Source organism: Ailuropoda melanoleuca, chromosome 5 (assembly GCF_002007445.2).
Source record: "Ailuropoda melanoleuca isolate Jingjing chromosome 5, ASM200744v2, whole genome shotgun sequence".
Taxonomy (NCBI): domain Eukaryota; kingdom Metazoa; phylum Chordata; class Mammalia; order Carnivora; family Ursidae; genus Ailuropoda; species Ailuropoda melanoleuca.
This window is the reverse complement of record NC_048222.1, coordinates 26,338,026-26,358,581: the sequence shown is the minus strand read 5'-3', so window position 1 is coordinate 26,358,581 and position 20,556 is coordinate 26,338,026. Positions and strand designations below refer to the sequence as shown.

At 50.6% G+C, this 20,556-nt stretch overlaps 2 protein-coding genes across 3 annotated transcripts; one reads left to right on the top strand and one right to left on the bottom strand.

Annotated features, from left to right (window-relative positions):
- Positions 1 to 286: 286 nt before the first annotated feature.
- Positions 287 to 16,503, top strand: DHX16 (DEAH-box helicase 16). Its single transcript, XM_002928854.4, has 20 exons — positions 287 to 1,747; positions 2,901 to 3,145; positions 3,242 to 3,404; positions 3,723 to 3,779; positions 7,045 to 7,299; positions 7,473 to 7,676; positions 7,754 to 7,945; positions 8,817 to 8,927; positions 9,098 to 9,213; positions 10,771 to 10,981; positions 11,175 to 11,273; positions 11,384 to 11,536; positions 13,220 to 13,360; positions 13,541 to 13,703; positions 13,838 to 13,956; positions 14,070 to 14,137; positions 14,878 to 15,040; positions 15,136 to 15,297; positions 15,588 to 15,761; positions 16,272 to 16,503. Exons 1-20 carry the CDS (start codon positions 1,541 to 1,543, stop codon positions 16,398 to 16,400), a joined length of 3,132 nt encoding a protein of 1,043 aa, XP_002928900.1. The 5' UTR covers positions 287 to 1,540; the 3' UTR covers positions 16,401 to 16,503.
- Positions 16,504 to 16,742: 239 nt separating this feature from the next.
- Positions 16,743 to 20,439, bottom strand: C5H6orf136 (chromosome 5 C6orf136 homolog). Of its 2 annotated transcripts, XM_034660441.1 has the most exons (7): positions 20,214 to 20,438; positions 19,875 to 20,072; positions 18,498 to 18,553; positions 18,122 to 18,210; positions 17,736 to 17,936; positions 17,126 to 17,195; positions 16,743 to 17,047 (listed from the first exon to the last, which is right to left on the bottom strand). In XM_034660441.1, exons 2-7 carry the CDS (start codon positions 19,954 to 19,956, stop codon positions 16,934 to 16,936), a joined length of 612 nt encoding a protein of 203 aa, XP_034516332.1. In that variant the 5' UTR covers positions 19,957 to 20,072; positions 20,214 to 20,438; the 3' UTR covers positions 16,743 to 16,933. The 2 variants fall into 2 exon arrangements, with proteins under 2 accessions (XP_034516332.1, XP_002928902.1); XM_002928856.4 differs by lacking the exon at positions 19,875 to 20,072 and having other exon boundaries at positions 18,498 to 18,896; positions 20,214 to 20,439.
- Positions 20,440 to 20,556: the final 117 nt, after the last annotated feature.

The following is a 20,556-nucleotide window of genomic DNA, read 5'->3' as shown; positions in this document are numbered from 1 at the left end:
ACAGAAGTGCAGTTTCCTGAAAAAGAGTCTCTGATAGACAATGGGTTTTATATTCCTAAAGGCTTAATTAAGAACTATTGATAATTCATGGCTTTGTTGCCCAACTACAGTTAATTGAGAGATTTTCCCATGTCAAAGAATTTCTTCTACAAATATGGCAGATCTGTAGTTTACTTATAAGGTCTTTTTTTTTTTTTTTTTTTTTTTTCCAGTTTGCTAGGGTAGTAAAGACATGTTTGAGTAGTTACAGTCCTACCACTACAGGAGTTTTCTCAGCTTAGAGAGACTCCTTTTTACTAAATACAAAATAAGACATATTGATCTTAAACATATACCAAAGTCTTTAATTTACTAGCAAAGGAACAATGAAAGTGTTAAAACAATGAGCCAGTTTAGAGAGGGTATGAGTATGGAGGGAAACGATGCTTACTCTGGTAGCTAATTAGGTAAAGATACTAATCAGGTATGACCCAAGAAACCAGAGAGGCAGGAAGCTCTGAGATGCCAGGGGTGCCCACAGTCCATCTCAGAAACAGAAAACAATGCATCTAAGAAGTCAGTGCTAAGGAGCTACCTATGGCTGTTGGGACAGCAATATTTCATTTCCCAACAGTAGTGTCTGATAAGTCCAATTACTCATAGAAGTATGAAGCAGGGTCGAACCGTCATCAGGTAAGCAGAGAGTAAGGTAACAAGCCCAGCTTATTTTTGAATAAGCATCACCAGTGAATTAAGCTGTTAGCAAAAACGCAGAACACAGTTTACACATTCGTTAGTTTGGAGGGTTTTAAAAATAACTTTCTGAGAGCACAAAAAAAGAGGGGGGCACCTTTGTTTTTCTCCCCAGATCCTGTTTCTTCCTGCTTGGAGGTCCTCGATTATGTCTAACTTGTATTCATTCCTGCCGCAGGTGCTCAGGTGCGGGTACTAGCAAAGGTTTCCTAATCAGCATGGGCTAATCCTTCATCGGCATGGACCGAACTTTACAATTCGAACCTTACAATTTGAGATAGAATCTCCCACCAACACACACAAACCTTGCATTATTTTTGGCTCCATAGGACTTGCATGTTTTATTTATTGTGTATTTTGTCTTCCCCCCTCCCTTCAGTAAGGGATTTTTGTCCGATTAGTTCTTTGCCATATCCCCAGCAACTAAAATCGTGCTTAGCGCACAGCATTTGTTGAATCAATGAGTGAGCGAGGCACCCACAGACTGACCAGCAGAGGGCGACAGAGAGACTTAGTGGAAGCGGAAATAAAATATTTCACCCTGAACTTCAGGGGTGGTTCCATGAGGTTTGAACTCGTTCGGCCACCGTAGTGCTTAGGCCGGAAATGACCGACGGTTTCCGGTCTCCGCCGTCCGGGAAGACGGTTTTGGGCTGTTGGAAAGCGAGCCCCAAAGTCCTTAGACAGGTCCTTTGCGGAACTCAAACTCCAGCCCAGGCCTCCAGGCCTCAAGGCTTCCGACGGGCCCAGCCGCCAGCGTGGCTACTCGAGACGGTCCAGGGCCAGAAACGGGGCAGCGTGGGTCACCATGGCGACGCCGGCTGGACTGGAGCGCTGGGTGCAGGACGAGCTGCATTCGGTGCTGGGGCTGAGCGAGCGGCACGTGGCCCAGTTCCTGATTGGTACCGCGCAGCGCTGCGCCTCGGCCGAGGAGTTTGTGCAGCGCCTGCGAGACACCGATACCCTGGACCTCAGCGGGCCGGCACGGGACTTCGCTCTGAGGCTCTGGAACAAGGTGTCGAGAGGGGCGCGGCGGGGCCAGGCTTGGGAGCGGCGGGAGAGGAGGTGGAGCAGGGGAGGGGCCCCAGGTTGTTTGTCCAGGTGAGGCTGGGCTAACTGTCCTTTCGGGAATTAAGTAAGCTCAGTTCACAAGCGCCTGGCTTTTGTCCGTTGTCGCCCGGGTACTGTGCTAGGTGCTAGACGTCCAGCTCTGGGGAGAAGTTCAAAGAGGGTTAAGTGTTACAGAGCAGTGTTTCTCGAACTTTAATATGCATGCGACCCTTATTAAAATGCAGATTCCGATTAGGTAGTTTCGGGATGGGATCTTGGTTTTTGCATTTCTAACTAGTTTCCAGGGGAATCCGATGGTCGAGGCTATAGAAGAGATGTATGAGAAGTGCTGTGGAAGGGCAGAAAAAGTAGGGGTAGTGATCAGGGGAAGCAGGCCCAAAGATTCCCCAAAATCTGTCTGGTAGAGAAGGGGGAAGGAATAAAGGTGTAAAGGTGAGCTGGAGGCCAGGACTTTGTATTTCTTGTCTTTGTATTTTTCCCACCTGACAGCACCTTACAGAACAGGTGCTTAGTAAGTATATGGAAGAGTGAAAGTGTTCAGCATGTTCGTTGAATGGCAAATAACCTGCTTAGTTGTCACATATGGTGCCTGGCGGGAGATGAGTTTAGAACCTAAGTGGTATGAAGATAGGGACTTTATGTAAATCTGTTTAGCATGTATGCCTGGAATCTGGTACAGTGCCAAGCTTATGACAGGCCTCTGCAAACCAATCCTTGTAGCATATCTGTTCTTGCATAGGGATGACTTAGTCTTGGGGAAGAATAGAGGCTGAACAATTGAGAATTGGTTTTGAGAATGTAAAATAAACTCCGTGAGGGCAGGGATTGTTGTCTTTTGTTTATTCCTGTGTCCTTGGTCCCTGGCAAGTACCTGGTGCTTCAGACAGGCTTTAGTAAACGTTTGTTAAGTGAATGACAACAAGGAGGTTCAGAAATTGAGAGGCCCAATTCAGGGAAATGAACATGGTGTGAAGCCATGGTGAAAAGAGACAACAAAGGCTGGTTTAAGATCAGGTCATTCCTTAAATTCAGAATGGGGCAAAGTAGATGGCAGAGATCAGGAGTTGCTCACATCCCATTATCTTCCCTTCTGGTAGGTACCACGGAAGGCATTAGTAGAAAAGCCAGCTCGGGTGGCCGAGCGAGAGGCCCGAGCCCTGCTGGAGAAGAACCGATCCTATAAGTTGCTGGAAGACAGTGAGGAGAGCAGCGAGGAGACTGTAGGCAGAGCTGGGAGCAGTCTCCAGAAGAAGCGTAAAAAACGGAAACATCTCAGGAAGAAATGTCAGGAGGAGGAAGAAGAGGAGGAAGAGATTTCTGAGAAAGGGAAGAGAAAGACAGGGTAAATCAGAAGCAGGGTGAGAAAGGATGGGACAGGGGATGAGGGGGTGATAAGCCTCCTAGGAGGCCTTATGTAATCCTTCGGGCTGGGCTGTAGGGGGAGTAAACAGCAGACTGAGAAGCCCGAGTCAGAGGATGAGTGGGAGCGGTCGGAGCGAGAGCGCCTTCAGGACCTGGAAGAACGCGATGCCTTCGCTGAGCGGGTTCGGCAGCGGGACAAGGATCGAACTCGCAATGTCCTGGAGCGGTCAGACAAGAAGGTGCATAGGAGCCGCACGTTTTGTAAATCCCCAGAAAGATCCCTGGGTCAAATCTGAGGTTGGGTGTGATGGCAGAGATAGTGATCTCCATGAAGACCAGGATGGCCTCTGGTGACGGTCAGCTCTATAGTAAGAGGACCCTTCTGGGTCCTCTGGCTATGGCAACCCTCTGCCAAACCTATAGCCCTAGAGAGCCCTCACTGAGAAGGGCCATTTCTTTATGCATTGGCGTATCCGAATGATCCTTGTGATTCTAGAGGGGGAGTGGCTGTGGGAGATTTTGGCCTCACAGCCCTCCACTCTTGGTTTCTTCTCTAGGCTTATGAAGAGGCTCAGAAGCGCCTCAAGATGGCTGAGGAAGACCGGAAAGCCATGGTGAGCCCTAGTGCCCAGGAAGCCAACCATCAGAAGGAAAAAGGAAAAACTTTCTGATGAAGTGGTCTGGGGTAGGGAAAAAGGACACAAAGGAAGTACAGTGGCGATGCTGATTTGCTGTCAGGTCTGTGTTGACAGGAGCCTGCCAAGGACAACTTAAGTTGTAGAGGGAAGGAAGCTGCGCACAAACCCTCTTACTCCTTAGGATCTGAATCACACTGTGTTCGGGAGGGAGGTATGCGCTTTCCCTGAGACTAAGGAGATGTAATCAAAAGTCAGTTGGAACATCCAAGGGGCTGGCTGGAGGACAGGGGCAGGGCAACTGGCCCACTGCTGAGGTATGTGCTGTCCAGTCACCTTGGGCACACCCAATTCCAAATACCTTCCTGCCATCTAATTCCTTTATCCCAAACATGGTCTTGTGATCTTCCTTCAGTTTCCTGAGTTTCTTTTCTCTGAATGGGGACACAGCCCTTGTAATTCATGAACTGAACTTGTCATGGTGTGAGTTCTGGTAGGGTAGGTGGTTTTCCAAAGGCCTAGTCTTCCCAAGTAAGGTCACACTTTGGATTCTCAAAAGAATTTTGAGACTCTTGATGCCCTAAAAATGGCCTAGTGGAACTGAGGTCTTCCCTGACCAAGCTATCTCATGACCCACCCCACAAAATGACTATGGTCAGAGATTTCTGAGATATCTGTCAGTATGGGTATAATGTTTTTATTTGCCAGAATTTGATTTTTCTTTCCTTTTCAATCATGAAAACTCCCAAGTAAACAGGAAAATTGAGAGAGGAATATAATAAACACTCATAAACTATTCAGATTCAGAAATGGCTAATATGTGTAGTATTTGCAAGGGCTGTGTAAGTGTGGGCTTTTTTTTTTCTTTCTAAGCTTTTAAAAGAGTTTAGACATCATGGCATTTTATCCCGTCAGCACGTATTTCCTAAGAATGAAGACATTGCGCTCTAAAACCACAGCGCCATTGTCATCCCCCAGAAGATGAACAGTAATTCTCATGTATCAACGAGAAAACTGTCCACAATAAAATTTCCCCAGTTACCTGAAAATGTCTTTAGTAACTGCTCTTTCCAAACCAGAACCCAGTCAGGTTTCATGCATTGCATCTGGTGGTTCAGTCTCTTATGTTTGTTTCCCGTTCTCTCTCATCTTGTACCATGCCCCACATTCTGGGTTTATCTGACTCTTATTTTGTGGCACTGAGTTCTTCTGTGCCCTGTGTTTCCTTTAAAGTGGAAGTTGGATCTAAATCTTGCCTCAACTCAGATTAAAAAGTTGTGACAGGAACACTTTTTGGGTGGCGATATGCACTTCACATTACTCCACGTCGGGGGGACACGCCGACTGTATACCTGTTAGTGCAGGTAGCATTTCTGCCAACAGCCTTTCATCTCATGGGTTTAGTATAACTATTACTAATCCTTTCCTAAATCTGCTGCTTCACTGGGGATTGCAAAAAGGTGATTTTTGGAGTCTGACGTTCCTTCTACATTTATTGGCTAACCTTTTTATATAAAGAAGAGGTTTTCAGCAGTTAGGAATGAGCAGAGCGCCTGTGTGAGTCAGTTAAGCATTAGACTCTTGATTTCGGCTCAGGTCCCGATCTCAGAGTGGTGAGATCCCCCCGGGCGCAGGGAGGAGTCCGCTTCTCTCCTTAACCCTTGTCTTCCCTATCCCCCACCCCCTCTGCTTTTGTTGCGTGCGCGCACGCTCTCTCTCTCTAATAAATATATAAGTCTTAAAAACAAAAACCAACCACACAACAGCTAGGAATGAGCTACAATTCCTTCTTAAAAGGCAGGGCAAATGGGGCACCTAGGTGGTTCAGTCAGTTAAGCATCTGACTTGATTTCAGCTCAGCTTATGATCTCAGGGTTGGGAGATTGAGCCCCACGTCGGGGCTCTGAGCTCAGCACAGTGTCTGCTTGATATTCTCTCTCTCCCTCTGCCTCCCCACTCACGCTCTCTCTCTGTCTCTAAAAAATAAATAATAAAGAAATCTTAAAAAAAAAAAAGAAAAAGAAGCCTCACTGGTAACAAAAGCTTTTTTCCCATTTTTTGTGTGTATATGTGTCACATTGGTCTCATGAATTTTTATTTCTCAATATTTTACAGTTGCATATCATTTTTCTTTTTGATACTCCAATTGCTCTGAGTTAGGCTTTTTTTGTTGTTATTTATTTGTTTTTTTTAGTAATCTCTACACCCAATGAGGGGCTCGTACTCAGGACCCCGAGATCAAAAGTTGCATGCTCTTCTGACTGAGCCATCCAGGTGCCCCTCAAATTGCCCTGGTTTTTGCCCATATTTTAAAAGAACATCCATCTACTTCCCCCATCAGGTTGAAAGAGTATTTGACTGTGGTGCTCAGATTAGATCATGAGCATAAACTCCTTTTAAGTCTTCACAGAACAAACAAGAAAAGCCAAGCAGTTGAATAGAATTGGGGCCCCCAAGGAGAGGGCTTGATGAGGTTTTGCCACCACAGTAGAGGAGAAGGTTTTGATCACAGGGAAGACGGTGTTGCCACAGTGGGAGGGCTCATGGGTAGAGCTGAGAAAGGCCTTAAGGATGTTGCCAGTCTTTTACTGTCATCCATAATGTGCCCTAAAAAGGTCTTGTCAAAGGAAACACGTAGAAGCCAGATGACACGTCGTACGAGGCGGGGAGAGGTTAGTCCCAGAGGCTAAGCATTTCTCATTACATCTTGCCTTACAGAAACACTCTCGGATGCCGTACTTCCAGGTTTTTTTGTATGTAGTGTGTATTGCCCCTTTTCCCAAACTATAGTCATTTGATTTCAGACCAGGGAGCTTCTCACTGAGGCTGAAGATTACCTCCTGTTGGCGCATCCAGTGGTTTCTAGTAGTCTCACTTGTTTTCAGTTTGAGACCTGTGCTTTGAAATGCTTTTATTAATCCTTTTGTTTTCCTCCTTTCCACTAAGTAGAATAAAACAGTAAGAATAAAATCTAAAATATTCAAATAATTGCCCTAGTGTATCTGTGCTGACAAAGATGGTGAGGCTGTCCAGAAGGCCCTTCTGGCTGGACTGTGCTGCTAGAAGATAGCGTGTGGGGTCAGTATGTGGCTTTCAGACAGGCCCAGCTTTGCCACACCATTACGCAGGTGGGACACTGCCAAGGGACACTGCTGGCCTTTCAGGGGATTTGTCGCTCTTGCGGGTAGTAAGGAAAGGGGTTGCTGTTCCAGCGAGATAATTTGGCTGCCCTGTCCTAACCCAGGTCCCCGAGCTGCGGAAGAAATCCCGCCGAGAGTACTTGGCTAAGCGGGAACGAGAGAAGCTTGAGGACCTGGAGGCTGAGCTGGCTGATGAGGAGTTCCTTTTTGGGGATGTGGAGCTGAGCCGACATGAACGGCGGGAGCTCAAATATAAGCGGCGAGTTCGGGATCTGGCCCGAGAGTACCGGGCGGCTGGGGAGCAGGAGAAGCTGGAGGCCACCAATCGTTACCACATGCCCGAGGAGACCCGAGGCCAGGTGAGGCAAAGCAGAGTCCACTTCAGCCCTGCTCCCCAAGCTGAGGGGAGGGAAGTCTTCAGGGCCTTGGACAGTGCCTTGGCTGGCCCCTTCTTTGTCTTGCCCTTCCCAGTGGGTGGGGGTAGTGACTGGGAAGGGGGCATCTTCCGTCTTCATGTGTCCTTCTCCCACAGCCGGCACGAGCTATGGATCTGGTGGAAGAGGAGTCTGGCGCCCCTGGGGAGGAGCAGCGGCGCTGGGAGGAGGCCCGGCTGGGGGCAGCGTCCCTGAAGTTTGGGGCCCGAGATGCTGCCTCCCAGGAGCCCAAGTACCAGCTGGTGCTGGAGGAAGAGGAGACCATCGAGTTTGTCCGGGCCACTCAGCTCCAGGGCGATGAGGTGAGCTGGAGAACTCTGGGACACTCTAAGGAGGTCGGGAAGCCGGCCCTGAAGCTCGTGCCCCTCTTTCTCCTCAGGAGCCATCAGGTCCACCGCCTCCAACCCAGGCCCAGCAGAAGGAGTCCATCCAGGCTGTCCGCCGCAGCCTCCCGGTGTTCCCCTTCCGCGAGGAGCTCCTGGCTGCCATTGCTGACCATCAGGTCCTCATCATCGAGGGTGAGACGGGCTCCGGGAAGACCACCCAGATCCCGCAGTATCTCTTTGAGGAGGTACAGTCATCCACACCCTCCAGGTTGCCGAGCACCAACCCTTGACAAGCACAGTCCTGTCAGACCTCCTTTCATGTGTTGTTTTCAGTAGTCACTTACCTTCTCCGTCTTTAGTCATTTAGTCTTTTCCACTAAATTGGGAGTTTCTTAAGAATAAGGACAAACCCTTTTCATGTTTCTGTTCTCACTTCTGCCACTGTGTCTGTGTCTAGTTCCAACGTTCCTGTTGGAAAGACCTGTAGATGGATAGATGGTAGGCTGGGGACCCTCCGCACCAATCAGCTCAGCCATTGCTCCTCTGCGAGAGCCAAAGAAGAAGGAGTCAGAGGACTCCGTTTCCTGCTTTTTCACCTTCTTTTGTTCACCTTTGCTTCTGGGTCTGCCCCAGCTGGTCTGTCCTTCTCCAGCTCAAATCTAGCTGAGCCTGAATGTGATTACCCAGAAGGCTGGGACTCTCAGGGCTGGGTGGGGATGCCTTTGAGGGCCCTAGGGTCTGCTGTCCTATATGTTTGCCCTGATGGTGTGGTTTTCAGTTTCTGTCTGTTCCCTCCTTTCCCCCTGCCCTCTTGTGCATTTGCACCTTCTTTCTCTGAATTATCTTGGGCTCCAGGAGCATATTTATTTATTTATTAAAGATTTTTATTTATTTGAGAGAGAGCAAGCATGCATGAGTGGGGCGGGGGGTGCAGAGGGAGAGGGAGAAGCAAGCTCCCCACTGAGTAGGGAGCCCTCTGTGGGACTCGATCCCAGGGCTCCCGGATCATGACCTGAGCTGAAGGCAGACACTTGACTGACTGAGCCACCCAGGTGCCCCCCTCCCCCGCCCCGGAGGATATTTAGCAAAGGGAAAACCTCTTCTCTTGTCATTCAGGGTTATACAAAGAAAGGAATGAAGATTGCCTGCACCCAGCCCCGGAGAGTGGCAGCCATGAGTGTGGCTGCCCGGGTGGCCCGGGAGATGGGTGTGAAGCTTGGGAATGAGGTGAGATCTGTGGGGACTGAGTGGGGAGGGGAGCCTCTAGGGTCTGGGATGTAGCCCACACTGCACAGGGCTTCACACCACAGGTCCAGGCACTGACCCGTCATCCCCTAGCCCTGCACTCCCTTCAGGGAGCACCAGCCCAATCTCGATCGCTAACGGCCCCTTGACAGGTTGGCTACAGCATCCGCTTTGAGGACTGCACGTCAGAGCGAACTGTCCTCCGCTACATGACAGACGGGATGCTTCTCCGGGAGTTCCTCTCTGAACCTGACCTTGCAAGTTACAGGTACACATGGGGTCCCCGTCTCCCACGAGAGAGCCACCACCTTCTCTTCCATCCAGGCTACTGTCTTCCTCCCCTTCAGCGCCTTCCTGTAGCTCCTTTAATCTCTGGCCTTTCTCTCCTTTCTTCTCCAGTTAGTTTGGTGTTTATCTTCTGACTAGCGCACCAGGTCTTGATTCTTTATGGTGTGGACGGTCCTAGGACTGACCTGCAGGTGCATGGAGGTGGGGTAGAAGAGACTGCAGAGAAATCCTCTCCCTCCCTCCCCAGTTGCTTCCAGAGTTTAGAAAACCCCGGGATGGTAGAGTGGTGCTGTAGAGACTTAAAAAGCCACATGAAGACCCTTTGAAGAAACTTAGAATGTTCAGCTTAGGGAGGAGAAACTCAGGGGAGACATCCTGGTTCTCTCTAAATATGGGAAGGGCTGTTACATGGACGAAGAAGTCAGATTTGTTGCACATAACTCCAGAGAGTGCAACTAGCAACCGTGGGAGAGGTCACGGGGAGACAGTTGTCAGCGCAATACTAAGAAGCCAGAGCGGTGGAGATTGGAGGGGCTGTAGGTGTGCTGCGGCCCTCACTCTTAGGCCTTTGGCCCAGGTCTTGGAGTGGCTTGGTCTGTGAATAATGAGTTCTCAGTGCTGGTGTTGGCCAGGCAGGGCTTGGACGAACATGAGTTTGGGAGGAGAAGGGATCTGTGCCTGGCTGGTGCTGGGGTCAGGCCAGCCAAGCAGCGTGTGCTTTCTCAGCTCTTAGGAAGCTGTGAAATTCTGGTCTTAGAAGATCACAAATGGAACAATAGGACAAATATGATTTGAGCCTTCACACCTCTTGCAGAAATCTCAGAACCCATGGAAGGCTAGCCAATGCAAGAGTGTTTGGGGTGTAGGGTTTTCCCATCAAGCCAGCATGCTTTGTGGAACAGCTGAGGACTTCACCAGCATAGTCCGGGGTGAGCTCCTGCAGGCTTGGCTGTCACCTGGAAATCCAAAGGCTTGAACAAGGATAAAGAAGACGTGGCACCCAGATAACTAGGGAGGAGACCAAGAATCCTGCAGAGGCCTCTAAGGTTGGGGTAGAAAGGCTTACCTGGTCCCTCTCCCCAGAAGGAGGCAGCAGGGCCAGCAGGGAGGCCCAGCAGCTCCTGGGCTGTTCAAATCATGGTTCATTCCCAGCCAGCCTGGGGAGCCCAGCCTTACTCGAAGAGGCCCTGCTCTCACTTTTTTCCCCCTTAAAACAGATACTCTTACTTCTGTTGACTCTAACCTGTAATTCTGACCCAGAGAGGATGTCTGACTGGTCCTGGCCTTGGCTTCCAGCCTCCAAATCTTGGCTGCTGTTGTCTTCTCAGGCTGGGAGAAGCTGTAGACTGTGGGGTCTTGGTCCTCTTTAACTTTCTGTTGGTCTTCCTTAACTGGGGTGATTGGCTTCTCTTTGGAACCCCCTCCTCCCTCATTCACCTTTGGGCTCTTCGCTTCCCTCTGTGCCCTTGTCCAGGGGATCCTGTTGTCCTCTCCTGGCCAACTTTCCTGGCTCACTGTTTGCCTGTTCTTTCCCCAGTGTGGTGATGGTAGATGAGGCTCATGAACGGACCCTACACACAGACATTCTCTTTGGGTTAATCAAAGATGTTGCTCGCTTCCGGCCTGAGCTGAAGGTCTTGGTGGCTTCAGCCACACTGGACACTGCCCGTTTTTCCACCTTCTTTGATGACGCCCCTGTCTTCCGAATCCCTGGACGCAGGTTTCCAGTTGACATCTTCTATACCAAGGTGCTCCCTTCAGGGAGGATGGGCTTAAGTGTGAGGCAGCAAAGCTTGGGCCTTTGGAGAAGGTTGTCCCAAGGAGGGAAGGGGAAATGGAGAGTCCAAAGGGGAACTAGGATAAACTGGTTTTTGAGCTGGGAGAAGAAGGAGTTTCCCAGACAGATGGCCTTCCTGTGACCCCTCTCCTCCCTGTCCCTAGGCTCCGGAGGCTGACTACCTGGAAGCTTGTGTAGTGTCTGTGCTGCAGATCCATGTGACCCAGCCCCCTGGGGATATCCTGGTGTTCCTGACAGGACAGGTGTGAGACGCGGGGGGAGGGGCGGCGATGTATCCCAGGGGAAGACAGAGCTGGCAGGTAGGCCTTCTGTCACTCTGGGACCTGTGCTGCTCTTTCCGTCCCAAATCCAGGAGGAGATTGAGGCCGCCTGTGAGATGCTCCAGGATCGCTGCCGCCGCCTGGGCTCCAAAATCCGGGAGCTCTTGGTGTTACCCATTTATGCCAACCTGCCTTCCGACATGCAGGCTCGTATCTTCCAGCCCACGCCCCCTGGGGCACGAAAGGTCAGTTGGAGAAACCCATGTTCTTCACCTCTGTAGTTCACACAACGAGTAGTGAACAAGAGTATGTGCCTGCCCTGTGCAGGGTGTGTCCTGGGCCCTGCTGCAGCCGTGAGACTCCGTAGTAGTTAGTCTCTCCCCTCCAGAGCGGGAGAGAGAGGATGAATTCGGCATGAACCGAGACACAGCCAAATCCATGACCCGTTAAGTCAGCACTGTGGAGGCACAGAGGAGAAGGGAGGTCCTTGCTGTGCTGAAAGATGGGATTTGATCTGGATCTTTAAGAAGAAAGGTAGGGAATTCCAGAGCAAGGCTTAAGGTATGTTTGAGGTCCAAGTGTAATGTAGAAGGTTGAGGGGACAGGTCACATGGTGAAAACAACTCTGGACTGAGATTAGGGAGGGTCTTTGATAGCAGGTGGAAGCATTTGGACTTCAGACGATTGGGTGGCAATCAGAGGGTTTTGAGCAAGGATGTACCTTCCATTCGGCAAATATTTAACAAGCTCCTCCCACATGCCAGGTACTGTTCTAGGGAATGAAGATACAATGATGAACAGAACAATGTCCCTAGCCTCACAGAGCTTACAGTCTAACGTAAGTTAGGAGGCAGTGGGACACACACACAATGCTGATTTGTGACCAATGCTGTGGAGAGGTACAGTGCAACATGGGGAGATGGGGACTGACTCCAGGGGAGTGGGAGTGAGGAATGGCAGGAAGGTATTTCCTTGGGGTGTAGGGAAGGCCTCTCCTCCAGTAAGGGGAAAGGGAAGCTGAAGCCTGAACCCAGTGAGGGAGGGAGCCAGGCTGATATGTGGGAGGTGAGCGTGTCCAGCAGAGGGAACAGCTCATGCGAAGGACCCGAGGGAGGAGTGTGCTCAGACCACCCAGGGAGCAGCAGTGTGCAGGAGTGGAGCGAGGGAGCCCATAATGCCTGGAGGTGAGGTCAGAAAGGTAGCCAGGGCTAGAGGACTCAGGGCCTTAAAGGGCTTGAATATGATCCTCAGGTAGGACGGGAAGCCATTGACCGACGGGGTTAGTGATGTGACAGGTTTACATTTTTAAAGGGCTATCTGGATGCCAGAATGATGCCAGATAAGGAGGGCCAGGAGTAGAGGCAGGGAGACACATGCAGGAAGTCCTGGATGAGGACGAATGTGAAAGTGCTGGTGGATGGAGGCAGGGACCTGGACCTACTCTCCCATCTCTGAAAACAATTCTAACCCTTCTCCCATTTCCTTTCCACATTATGTCCCTGTTCATCCCTAGTCTCCCTCACTCCTGCCTGGCCTTGTCCTCCTCTTCTGACTTTAGACGCTAATCCCCTCAGCTCCTGTCCCTATCTGCACCTGCTTCTCTAATCTCCTGGATTACTTTTTCTTTTTTTTCTTTTTCTTTTTTTTTAATTTTTATTTATTTATTTATTTTTAAGATTTTATTTATTTATTCGACAGAGATAGAGACAGCCAGAGAGAGAGGGAACGCAAGCAGGGGGAGTGGGAGAGGAAGAAGCAGGCTCCCAGTGGAGGAGCCCGATGTGGGACTCGATTCCGGAACGCGGGGATCACGCCCTGAGCCAAAGGCAGACGCTTAACGACTGCGCTACCCAGGCGCCCCCCAGATTACCTTTTCTAGGTGACTTGGTGGGTGTGGTCCCCAGGTGACTCTGCACCCTCTCACGCAGGTGGTTGTGGCAACAAACATCGCTGAGACATCGCTCACCATTGAAGGCATCATTTATGTGCTGGATCCAGGGTTCTGTAAGCAGAAGAGCTACAACCCTCGCACGGGCATGGAATCCCTCACTGTCACACCCTGCAGCAAGGTCAGCCTGATCGGGCTCCAGCAGTGTCTCTGTGGGGAAGGTTCAACTCAGAAGCCTGTGGGAGCTTCTTAGAGGACAGGGAATAAGCAGCCTACATCCTTTCAGATTTCTTGCAAAGATATTGCCTTTTCTCTTTTCCCTCTCCAGTTGTCAGCATGCCTGCCTCTCCTTTCTTTCCAGGCCTCAGCCAATCAGCGGGCGGGTCGGGCGGGTCGGGTAGCTGCCGGGAAGTGCTTCCGCCTGTATACTGCCTGGGCCTATCAGCATGAGCTGGAGGAGACCACCGTGCCGGAGATCCAGAGGACCAGCTTGGGCAATGTTGTGTTGTTGCTCAAGAGCTTAGGTTATTTGGGGTCCCCCAGTCCTCCTGAGAGAGGAGGGAGGTGGGGCTGGAGTCACTGATCCCTGCAGAGAGGTGGGGCTGGAGTCACTGATCCCTGCAGAGAAACTGTTCTACTCCCTCACATCTTTCTTCAGGGATCCATGACCTAATGCACTTCGATTTCCTGGACCCTCCACCATATGAGACCCTACTGCTGGCTTTGGAACAACTGTATGCCCTGGGAGCCCTCAACCACCTTGGGGAGCTCACCACGGTGAGGTGGGAGGGCTGCATGGGCTGGGGCAGGATGAAGGCGTTGGGGTGACCTCTTGAGTGGCGAAGGGACACCTGAGGGAGGACTGGCCTCAACTGTTTTCCTCTCCTTAGTCTGGTCGAAAGATGGCAGAGCTACCCGTGGACCCCATGCTGTCTAAAATGATCCTGGCCTCTGAGAAGTAAGCACCGCACCCCACCCCCACCCCCACCACTCTGGCCAGGCCCCAGCACACAAACTGGCTATGCCTCCTTCTGTCTCTTAGGGCCATTTTTGTTACCTTGCTCTTTTTCCTCTTTTTCTCCCTACTGTATTGTTCTTTAACAAATAAGTTATTAGAAAACTCTTACTGCCCCTTTTGAGGCTCACAAGGGGCAGTAAGACACTTATCAAAAGAGTAAGATTGACAAACAGAAAATTTGGGGGCATGAATGGGTGTGGAAGACTTAGCACTTGTGAGGAGTGTGGTGTGTGGACTGGTTTGGGGACTTTCTCCTTCCTAAGGTTTTGGACTATAACATTTAGATGTAGTTGTGCAGGGACCACCTTTAAATGCCATTCGTCTGCCGTAGTTGAGGTCAGAGGTCATTACATGAATTCGAAGCGCTGTTGTTCCGTGATGCACATAATACGCACCTTCCTCCTGCAGAAGTCCTTCCTACCTTCAGAAGTCCCCGGCGTTTTCCTGGCCGCCTTCCACAGATAGCCCTCCTCTGCTATTGTTCCATCTACAGCCCTCCTCCTCGACACCTGTACTGCCATCTCTGCCACCAGAATCTGTCCACTCTGATTTGTAGCCATTATCCCAATGGCAGTCTCCATGTGATGACATCTACACACAGTGATCACTTTGCCCCTTACTGCGTGTCTGTTCCTGTGTGTCTTCCTTTGAACCGTCCTGCTTTGCCCTTCCTTCCCCAGATATAGCTGTTCAGAAGAGATCCTGACGGTGGCTGCCATGCTGTCTGTCAACAACTCCATCTTCTACCGACCCAAGGACAAGGTTGTCCATGCTGACAATGCCCGTGTCAACTTTTTCCTCCCTGGTGGAGACCACCTGGTTCTGCTGAACGTTTATACACAGGTCACTGGGCTTGGGTGGGGAAATGAGGGAGGCACAAGGACTCTGGGTTTGCTGTATACTTAACTTCCACTTTTTTTTTTTAACCGTCCTTATAGTGGGCTGAGAGTGGTTACTCTTCCCAGTGGTGCTATGAGAACTTCGTACAGTTCAGATCAATGCGCCGAGCCCGGGACGTGCGGGAACAGCTGGAGGGGCTCTTGGAACGTGTGGAAGTTGGTCTCAGCTCTTGCCAGGGGGACTATATCCGTGTACGCAAGGTTAGTGTTTCTTTAGTCTACTGCTGTTCGCCACACCCCCTCATCTACAGAGCAAGCTGCTCTGGGGGCCCGCAGCAGTTCCTCCAGCCTGAGGGTATGCCCTCTTCCCTGTGGAAGGTGGGCTCTTCTGTGCTTTCCTCCCCACACCACTGAAGGGCCCCTCTCAGTGGGTTCTACATGCATTCCTTACCTTTCTAGTTCTCCAGAGCCTGAACTAAAAAGGTAGTGAGTGCTTAGGGTCCATGGATGTGTGGCTTTCTTGTTGACTTTCTTCCCTGTCTGTCCCTCAGGCCATCACAGCTGGTTATTTCTACCACACGGCCCGGTTGACTCGTAGCGGCTATCGCACAGTCAAACAGCAGCAGACAGTGTTCATTCACCCCAACTCCTCACTCTTTGATGAACAGCCACGCTGGCTGCTCTACCATGAACTTGTCTTGACCACCAAGGAGTTCATGAGACAGGTGAGGGGACCTTCCCCTGCCCAGGACGGTGAAGATGTGTGGGGAGGTGGGATCCTAGCAAGCTACAAATCCGGGTTCAAGTTGCTGAGACCAACAGAGAAACAGGAAAACACATTGATTTAAGGTAGGATAAAATAGAAAGGCATCTTGTCTCGACAGCTATGTCAGCATCTACTAAGATCTAAGAACTGCACATTCATTCAGTGCATATTTGAATGCCTATTATCTTGGTGTTTTAGATGCTGGGGTGAGAATGGCAAACAAAGCAGATGTGGTCTCTGTCCTCAGTGTACTTTACAGTCTTTATGATCAGGTTTCTTAGGGACAGTTTACTGGGGATCCTGAATGACATGTAGAGGTGTGTCTGCCCTTGGGGTATATAGTGTTAGAGCCTGGCACCTTTCCCCTAGCCCTGTAGTCAAAGGTGGAAAAAAGAAATGTTTTTGATCACACATTAGAGTCTAGGTTGGAAAAAGGGGAACCCTGTTGATTTTTTCTCTCCTCTTGTAGGTATTGGAGATTGACAGCAGTTGGCTTCTGGAGGTGGCTCCCCACTATTATAAGGCCAAGGAGCTAGAAGATCCCCATTCTAAGAAAATGCCAAAAAAAATTGGCAAGACTCGAGAAGAGCTAGGGTAAAGGGGAAGGGACACAAACAGAACCCAACACCAGCTCCTTTTCCTTCTGTAACATTATTTAATATCTATTTTTGGAATAAAGCTTGTGGGAACTTTTTTTTTAATTTATTTTTTAATAATTTTACTTTGATTTTTTAAAATTTATTTTTTATCTTATCTTTTTAAAAGATTTTATTTATTTGAGAGAACGGGAGAGAAAGCATTATTTTAAGTAGACTCCATGCCCAGCATGGGACTTGAACTCACGACCCCGAGATCAAGAGTCGTATGCTCTACTGACTGAGCCAGCCAGGTGCCTCAAGCTTGTGGTAACTTTTGAGATGCAGAGAAGGTGACATGGAAATTCTCGTATATTCACTTAGACTTTATTATTTACAAGTTAAATTACACAGCAGCTTTACACAGCATGAGATGGCAAAAAAGGAGAGTAAAGGGGGAGGAAGCTGGCTCCTGAGATTTTTAGGCCATCTCCATTTCTTCCTCTTGTGCGTACATAGCGAAGTCTTCAGTGCTGCCTCCACCCCGGTTCCTGGATCAGGTCTTGGAACACAGGTGTAAGTTGGGTTCTGGCTCTGACAGTCCCAGAGCCACCAGGGCTCCCACTAGCAGCTTCTTCACAGGTGTTGGGGCTGAGTGTGAAGGCATCAGCTGCAGGGACAGAGGTTAATGCCAGTTGGTGGGATGTCCTACACCTTCACCCCAACCCCATCCAGCCAAAGGACTCACTCTGTCTAGGCGATGGCGACAAATGAGGCCGTTGGAGTTCAGGTAGAAAGTGGAATAGGCATCATAGGTCCTGGTGAAGGGAAAAAGGCTTACTGAGGGAGCTGACTGGTCCCAAAGTTTAATTCGAGCATTTGTTTAAACCAGTAGTTCCTAAGTTTTGCTCCATTATTAGATCACCTGGAAAACTCCAAAAACTCCTGATGCCCAGGCTGTACCCTGTCCCACTTAAATCACAATGTCTGGCACCAATATTTCTTAAAGATCCTTAGATGATTCCACCATGCATCAAAGTTTGAGAATCACTGGTTTGGGCTGAGCCTAACGATTTTCTGGGATTCTGTTCTATGCCAGAAATTTAACAAATACTCTACCTAAGGTTGTGAGGCTCAACTTATTAGAAAGGAATTTTCATTTGTTCAATAAATACCTGAATGACTACCATGTGCCACATAATGTACACAAAGTCCCCGTTATATTAGAGAAAACAAAATCCCTGCCCTCAAGGAGCCTATGGTCAAGTGAGGGTAGGTCAAGGATTGTCTGGAAGACTAGACCAGAGTCCTAAAGGTAGGATTAGGAAACCGATTGGATCTTTCGTCACTTTTCTTACCGATAAAGCTCTTCCTTGTCGCGCTTATAGAAACGCAGAAAGAGCATGTGCATGGGCAGCCCCACAAGCCGCCAGCGGGCTTGGAGGGTCCAATTCTCTGGGTGGCGGGTCAGCTGTAGCACCTCTAGCCGAAGCTGTGCAAAATAGTTCCAAGCGAGGAAGCGGCAGAGGGTCAGTGACAGAATGTACCATGTCCGGCCCCTGGGAAGAAGAGATGGGTAAGATCGCTCATGAGTGGATAATCAGAAAGCCAAACTGGCCTCTGTCTGGGGAACGGGAAACAGTTGTGAGAAGTAGCAGGACCTTCTCTGGTAAATGAAAAAGAGCAAGTAGAAAGCACGTGGTGCTTTTCCGCCCCAAGGCCCTACCCGTGCCTGGATTCTCACTTGGTACGGATGTTCAGGATCTCATTGATGAATTCCACATCCGATGAGTAGAGAGTATAGTCGTGGGAGTGAAGGAAGAGATTGGGAAGCTAGGTGGAAGAAGAAGGCATCAGCCCAGTAGGAAAGAAAAGATGATCCTACTTATCAGTTTTCTCTTTTGATGCTTCTTTACTCCCCTCTGAGTAAAAAGTCATCCCATGTTTAAGTTCCCTTAAATCCCAACTGAAGAACATCTTTTCCTTGGGAAGTATTATAAGGTATATATATATATGCCTGCCTCGCAATTCCAAGGAAATCTAGTTGACTAACCCTCTACTTGCAAGTATTACCTACATCCCTTCTCACTGCGGATGAAGGCCACTTTCAAGCGACTTACCTCTTGTCTCAGTCTCTCATACATGACAGCCAGGTGCTCCTCCATACGTGGATCTCCTGATGGAGTGGCAGGGGAAGGGCAAGAGGTTCCAGGGGCTTGGAAAGGTATCAAAGCCCCAGGACAGGGGCAGGGAGGTCCCTCAAATAGCCTCCTAAGCCCATCCAGGCAGCCGCTATGCATCTCAGGTCCTGGTCCCTCCTCCCCCTTTCCTGGAGGTAGAACCACCCATGGTGAGCTGAGGGCCTGGATCTGGGGGAGAGGTAGTGGGGAAGCTCGGGGAGGCAGCCAGGCGGGAGGCTGTGGGGGTGGGGGAGACCAGAGAAGAGAAGATGGAGAAGTGGTTGTTGTGGAGGGGGGCCAAAAGGGCGGGAATGGTAGAGCCCATGGAGAAGGCTGGTCCTAAGGAGGAAGAATAAAAGGGAAAAAGGTAAGACTCTAGCTGCCTGATGCCCCCTCCTCTAAGCTCTGTTCATTAATATGCTTCCAATCCCACCTGCTCCTCCCGAAAGGAGGAAAATAGGATGAATTCATCTCCATCTCTACTGAAAACAGGAAGAATCCGTTTCCTGTGACAGGTACAAGTACTTCCCCAAAATGTTAGTAAATATATTTACATTTGTTTAAGATCCCAACACTATTTGGGGGCAGTTACACCTCTCTTACAGAAAGAATCCTAATATTTTGAAAAATGAACAAAGGAACGGAGCGACAGATTTTAGTGTACTGTGGATGAAATGACGTAGCCGGTAACACAATTCCACCATGAAGTGTGTGATAGGAAAAACATCCACCTGTAAGTAGGAGACATTTTCTGAGCTCCGATTACTTTGTGACACTGGGCAGTCTCATTCCCTATGCCTGTCTCTTACAAACGAGGACGAGGAAGCCACACTGAATTGTTATGAGGACTATATGACATAATAAATGTAAATAAAACCTCGCCATCTATAAAGTAGCATGTAAATGTAAGCTACTATCATTTCGGGCTCCTCTAATGATACAGAAAGCCCAGGAGACCGTTAAAGGCTGAGCTTCATTCCTCTGGTTTACCGACGTTCAAAGTGCGATGGGCGGGAGGTCACCCAAAGTCAGGCCCAGCCTGAGTCCCTCTGCTCTCAAGGAACCCCTGGGGGGGTCTCACTTCCGCGAAGCCTGGCGGGCCGTGCGGGTACCTCGGTCCCCGACGCGCGGTCTCCGCCGGGGGCGTGGCCATTTTGTCCGGCCGGGCGCAGGGGCCCGAACCGGGTCCAGCCAGGCCGGCCTTCCTGCCCGGACCGCTATCCCGGTGTAATACGCGCGGGCTGCAGAAGGCGGCCCGCAGGTCTGTCTGGTCGGGACCTGGGAATTCCGGGGCGGCTCCGCGGCCGGGCTGCGAACCTCTCCGCTCCTTGTCCTTCAAATCACCTCCAGGCACAGGTAACCGCGGAAACGCCGGAGAAATGCGGCCGCGCCCCGCCATCCCTGCTTCAACCCCGCCTGCACGCCCCAGACCCGGGGAACCAACATCCCGTGCACGCCACGTCCCGCTGCGCAGTCCTCGGTTTCCCGCGACCCCTCGCCCCTCCACACGCAGCCCTGCACAGGTGAGAAGGGGCGGTAGGACGCCACGGCGCCTGCGCGAACGGAGCGCGCGCTCCGCCCCACACGCCGGCTCTGAGGAGGGTCTCTCCCCGCCCCCTCTCCTCCCGTCCCTTCCCGTTTCCCCTCTGCTCTCACCTGGGGGCGAGCCTGGTAAGTACGCAGGCAGGGGCCGAGACGCTGGGCCGCCCCCCGGCTGCGCTGGTACATGATCTAACGGGAGCGGAGACAGCGCCTCCAGCGTCCGGCCTCTGGCCTCCTCACAGGGGTGAGCGCGCCCCGGAGCCGGCTTCTTGAAGGGGAAAGGGGAGGGTTAAGGGGCTGAAGGGAGGGAAGCGGAGATGTTGCGCGCTTGCGCACTGCAGCGGGTTCCAGGGAGGCGGTGAGGCACTCGTCCGCAGTGAGTGCGCCTGCGCTCGCCGGCAATTGAGGCCGTCTCAGAGCGCTTGCGCAGTAAATTAGGTCCTGGCGAACAAGGCTG

Bases quoted from the DNA above. Each gene is read 5' to 3' on its own strand.
- DHX16 (XM_002928854.4), top strand. From the start codon at position 1,541: ATGGCGACGCCGGCTGGACTGGAGCGCTGGGTGCAGGACGAGCTGCAT. The intron at 15,041-15,135 runs GTCACTGGGCTT...CCGTCCTTATAG, and splicing joins TGCTGAACGTTTATACACAG to TGGGCTGAGAGTGGTTACTC. The intron at 15,762-16,271 runs GTGAGGGGACCT...CTCCTCTTGTAG, and splicing joins CCAAGGAGTTCATGAGACAG to GTATTGGAGATTGACAGCAG.
- C5H6orf136 (XM_002928856.4), bottom strand. From the start codon at position 20,285: ATGTACCAGCGCAGCCGGGGGGCGGCCCAGCGTCTCGGCCCCTGCCTG. The intron at 17,937-18,121 runs GTGAGAATCCAG...TCTTCTTCCCAG, and splicing joins ATCCTGAACATCCGTACCAA to GGGCCGGACATGGTACATTC. The intron at 17,048-17,125 runs GTGAGTCCTTTG...CTGTCCCTGCAG, and splicing joins GTCGCCATCGCCTAGACAGA to CTGATGCCTTCACACTCAGC.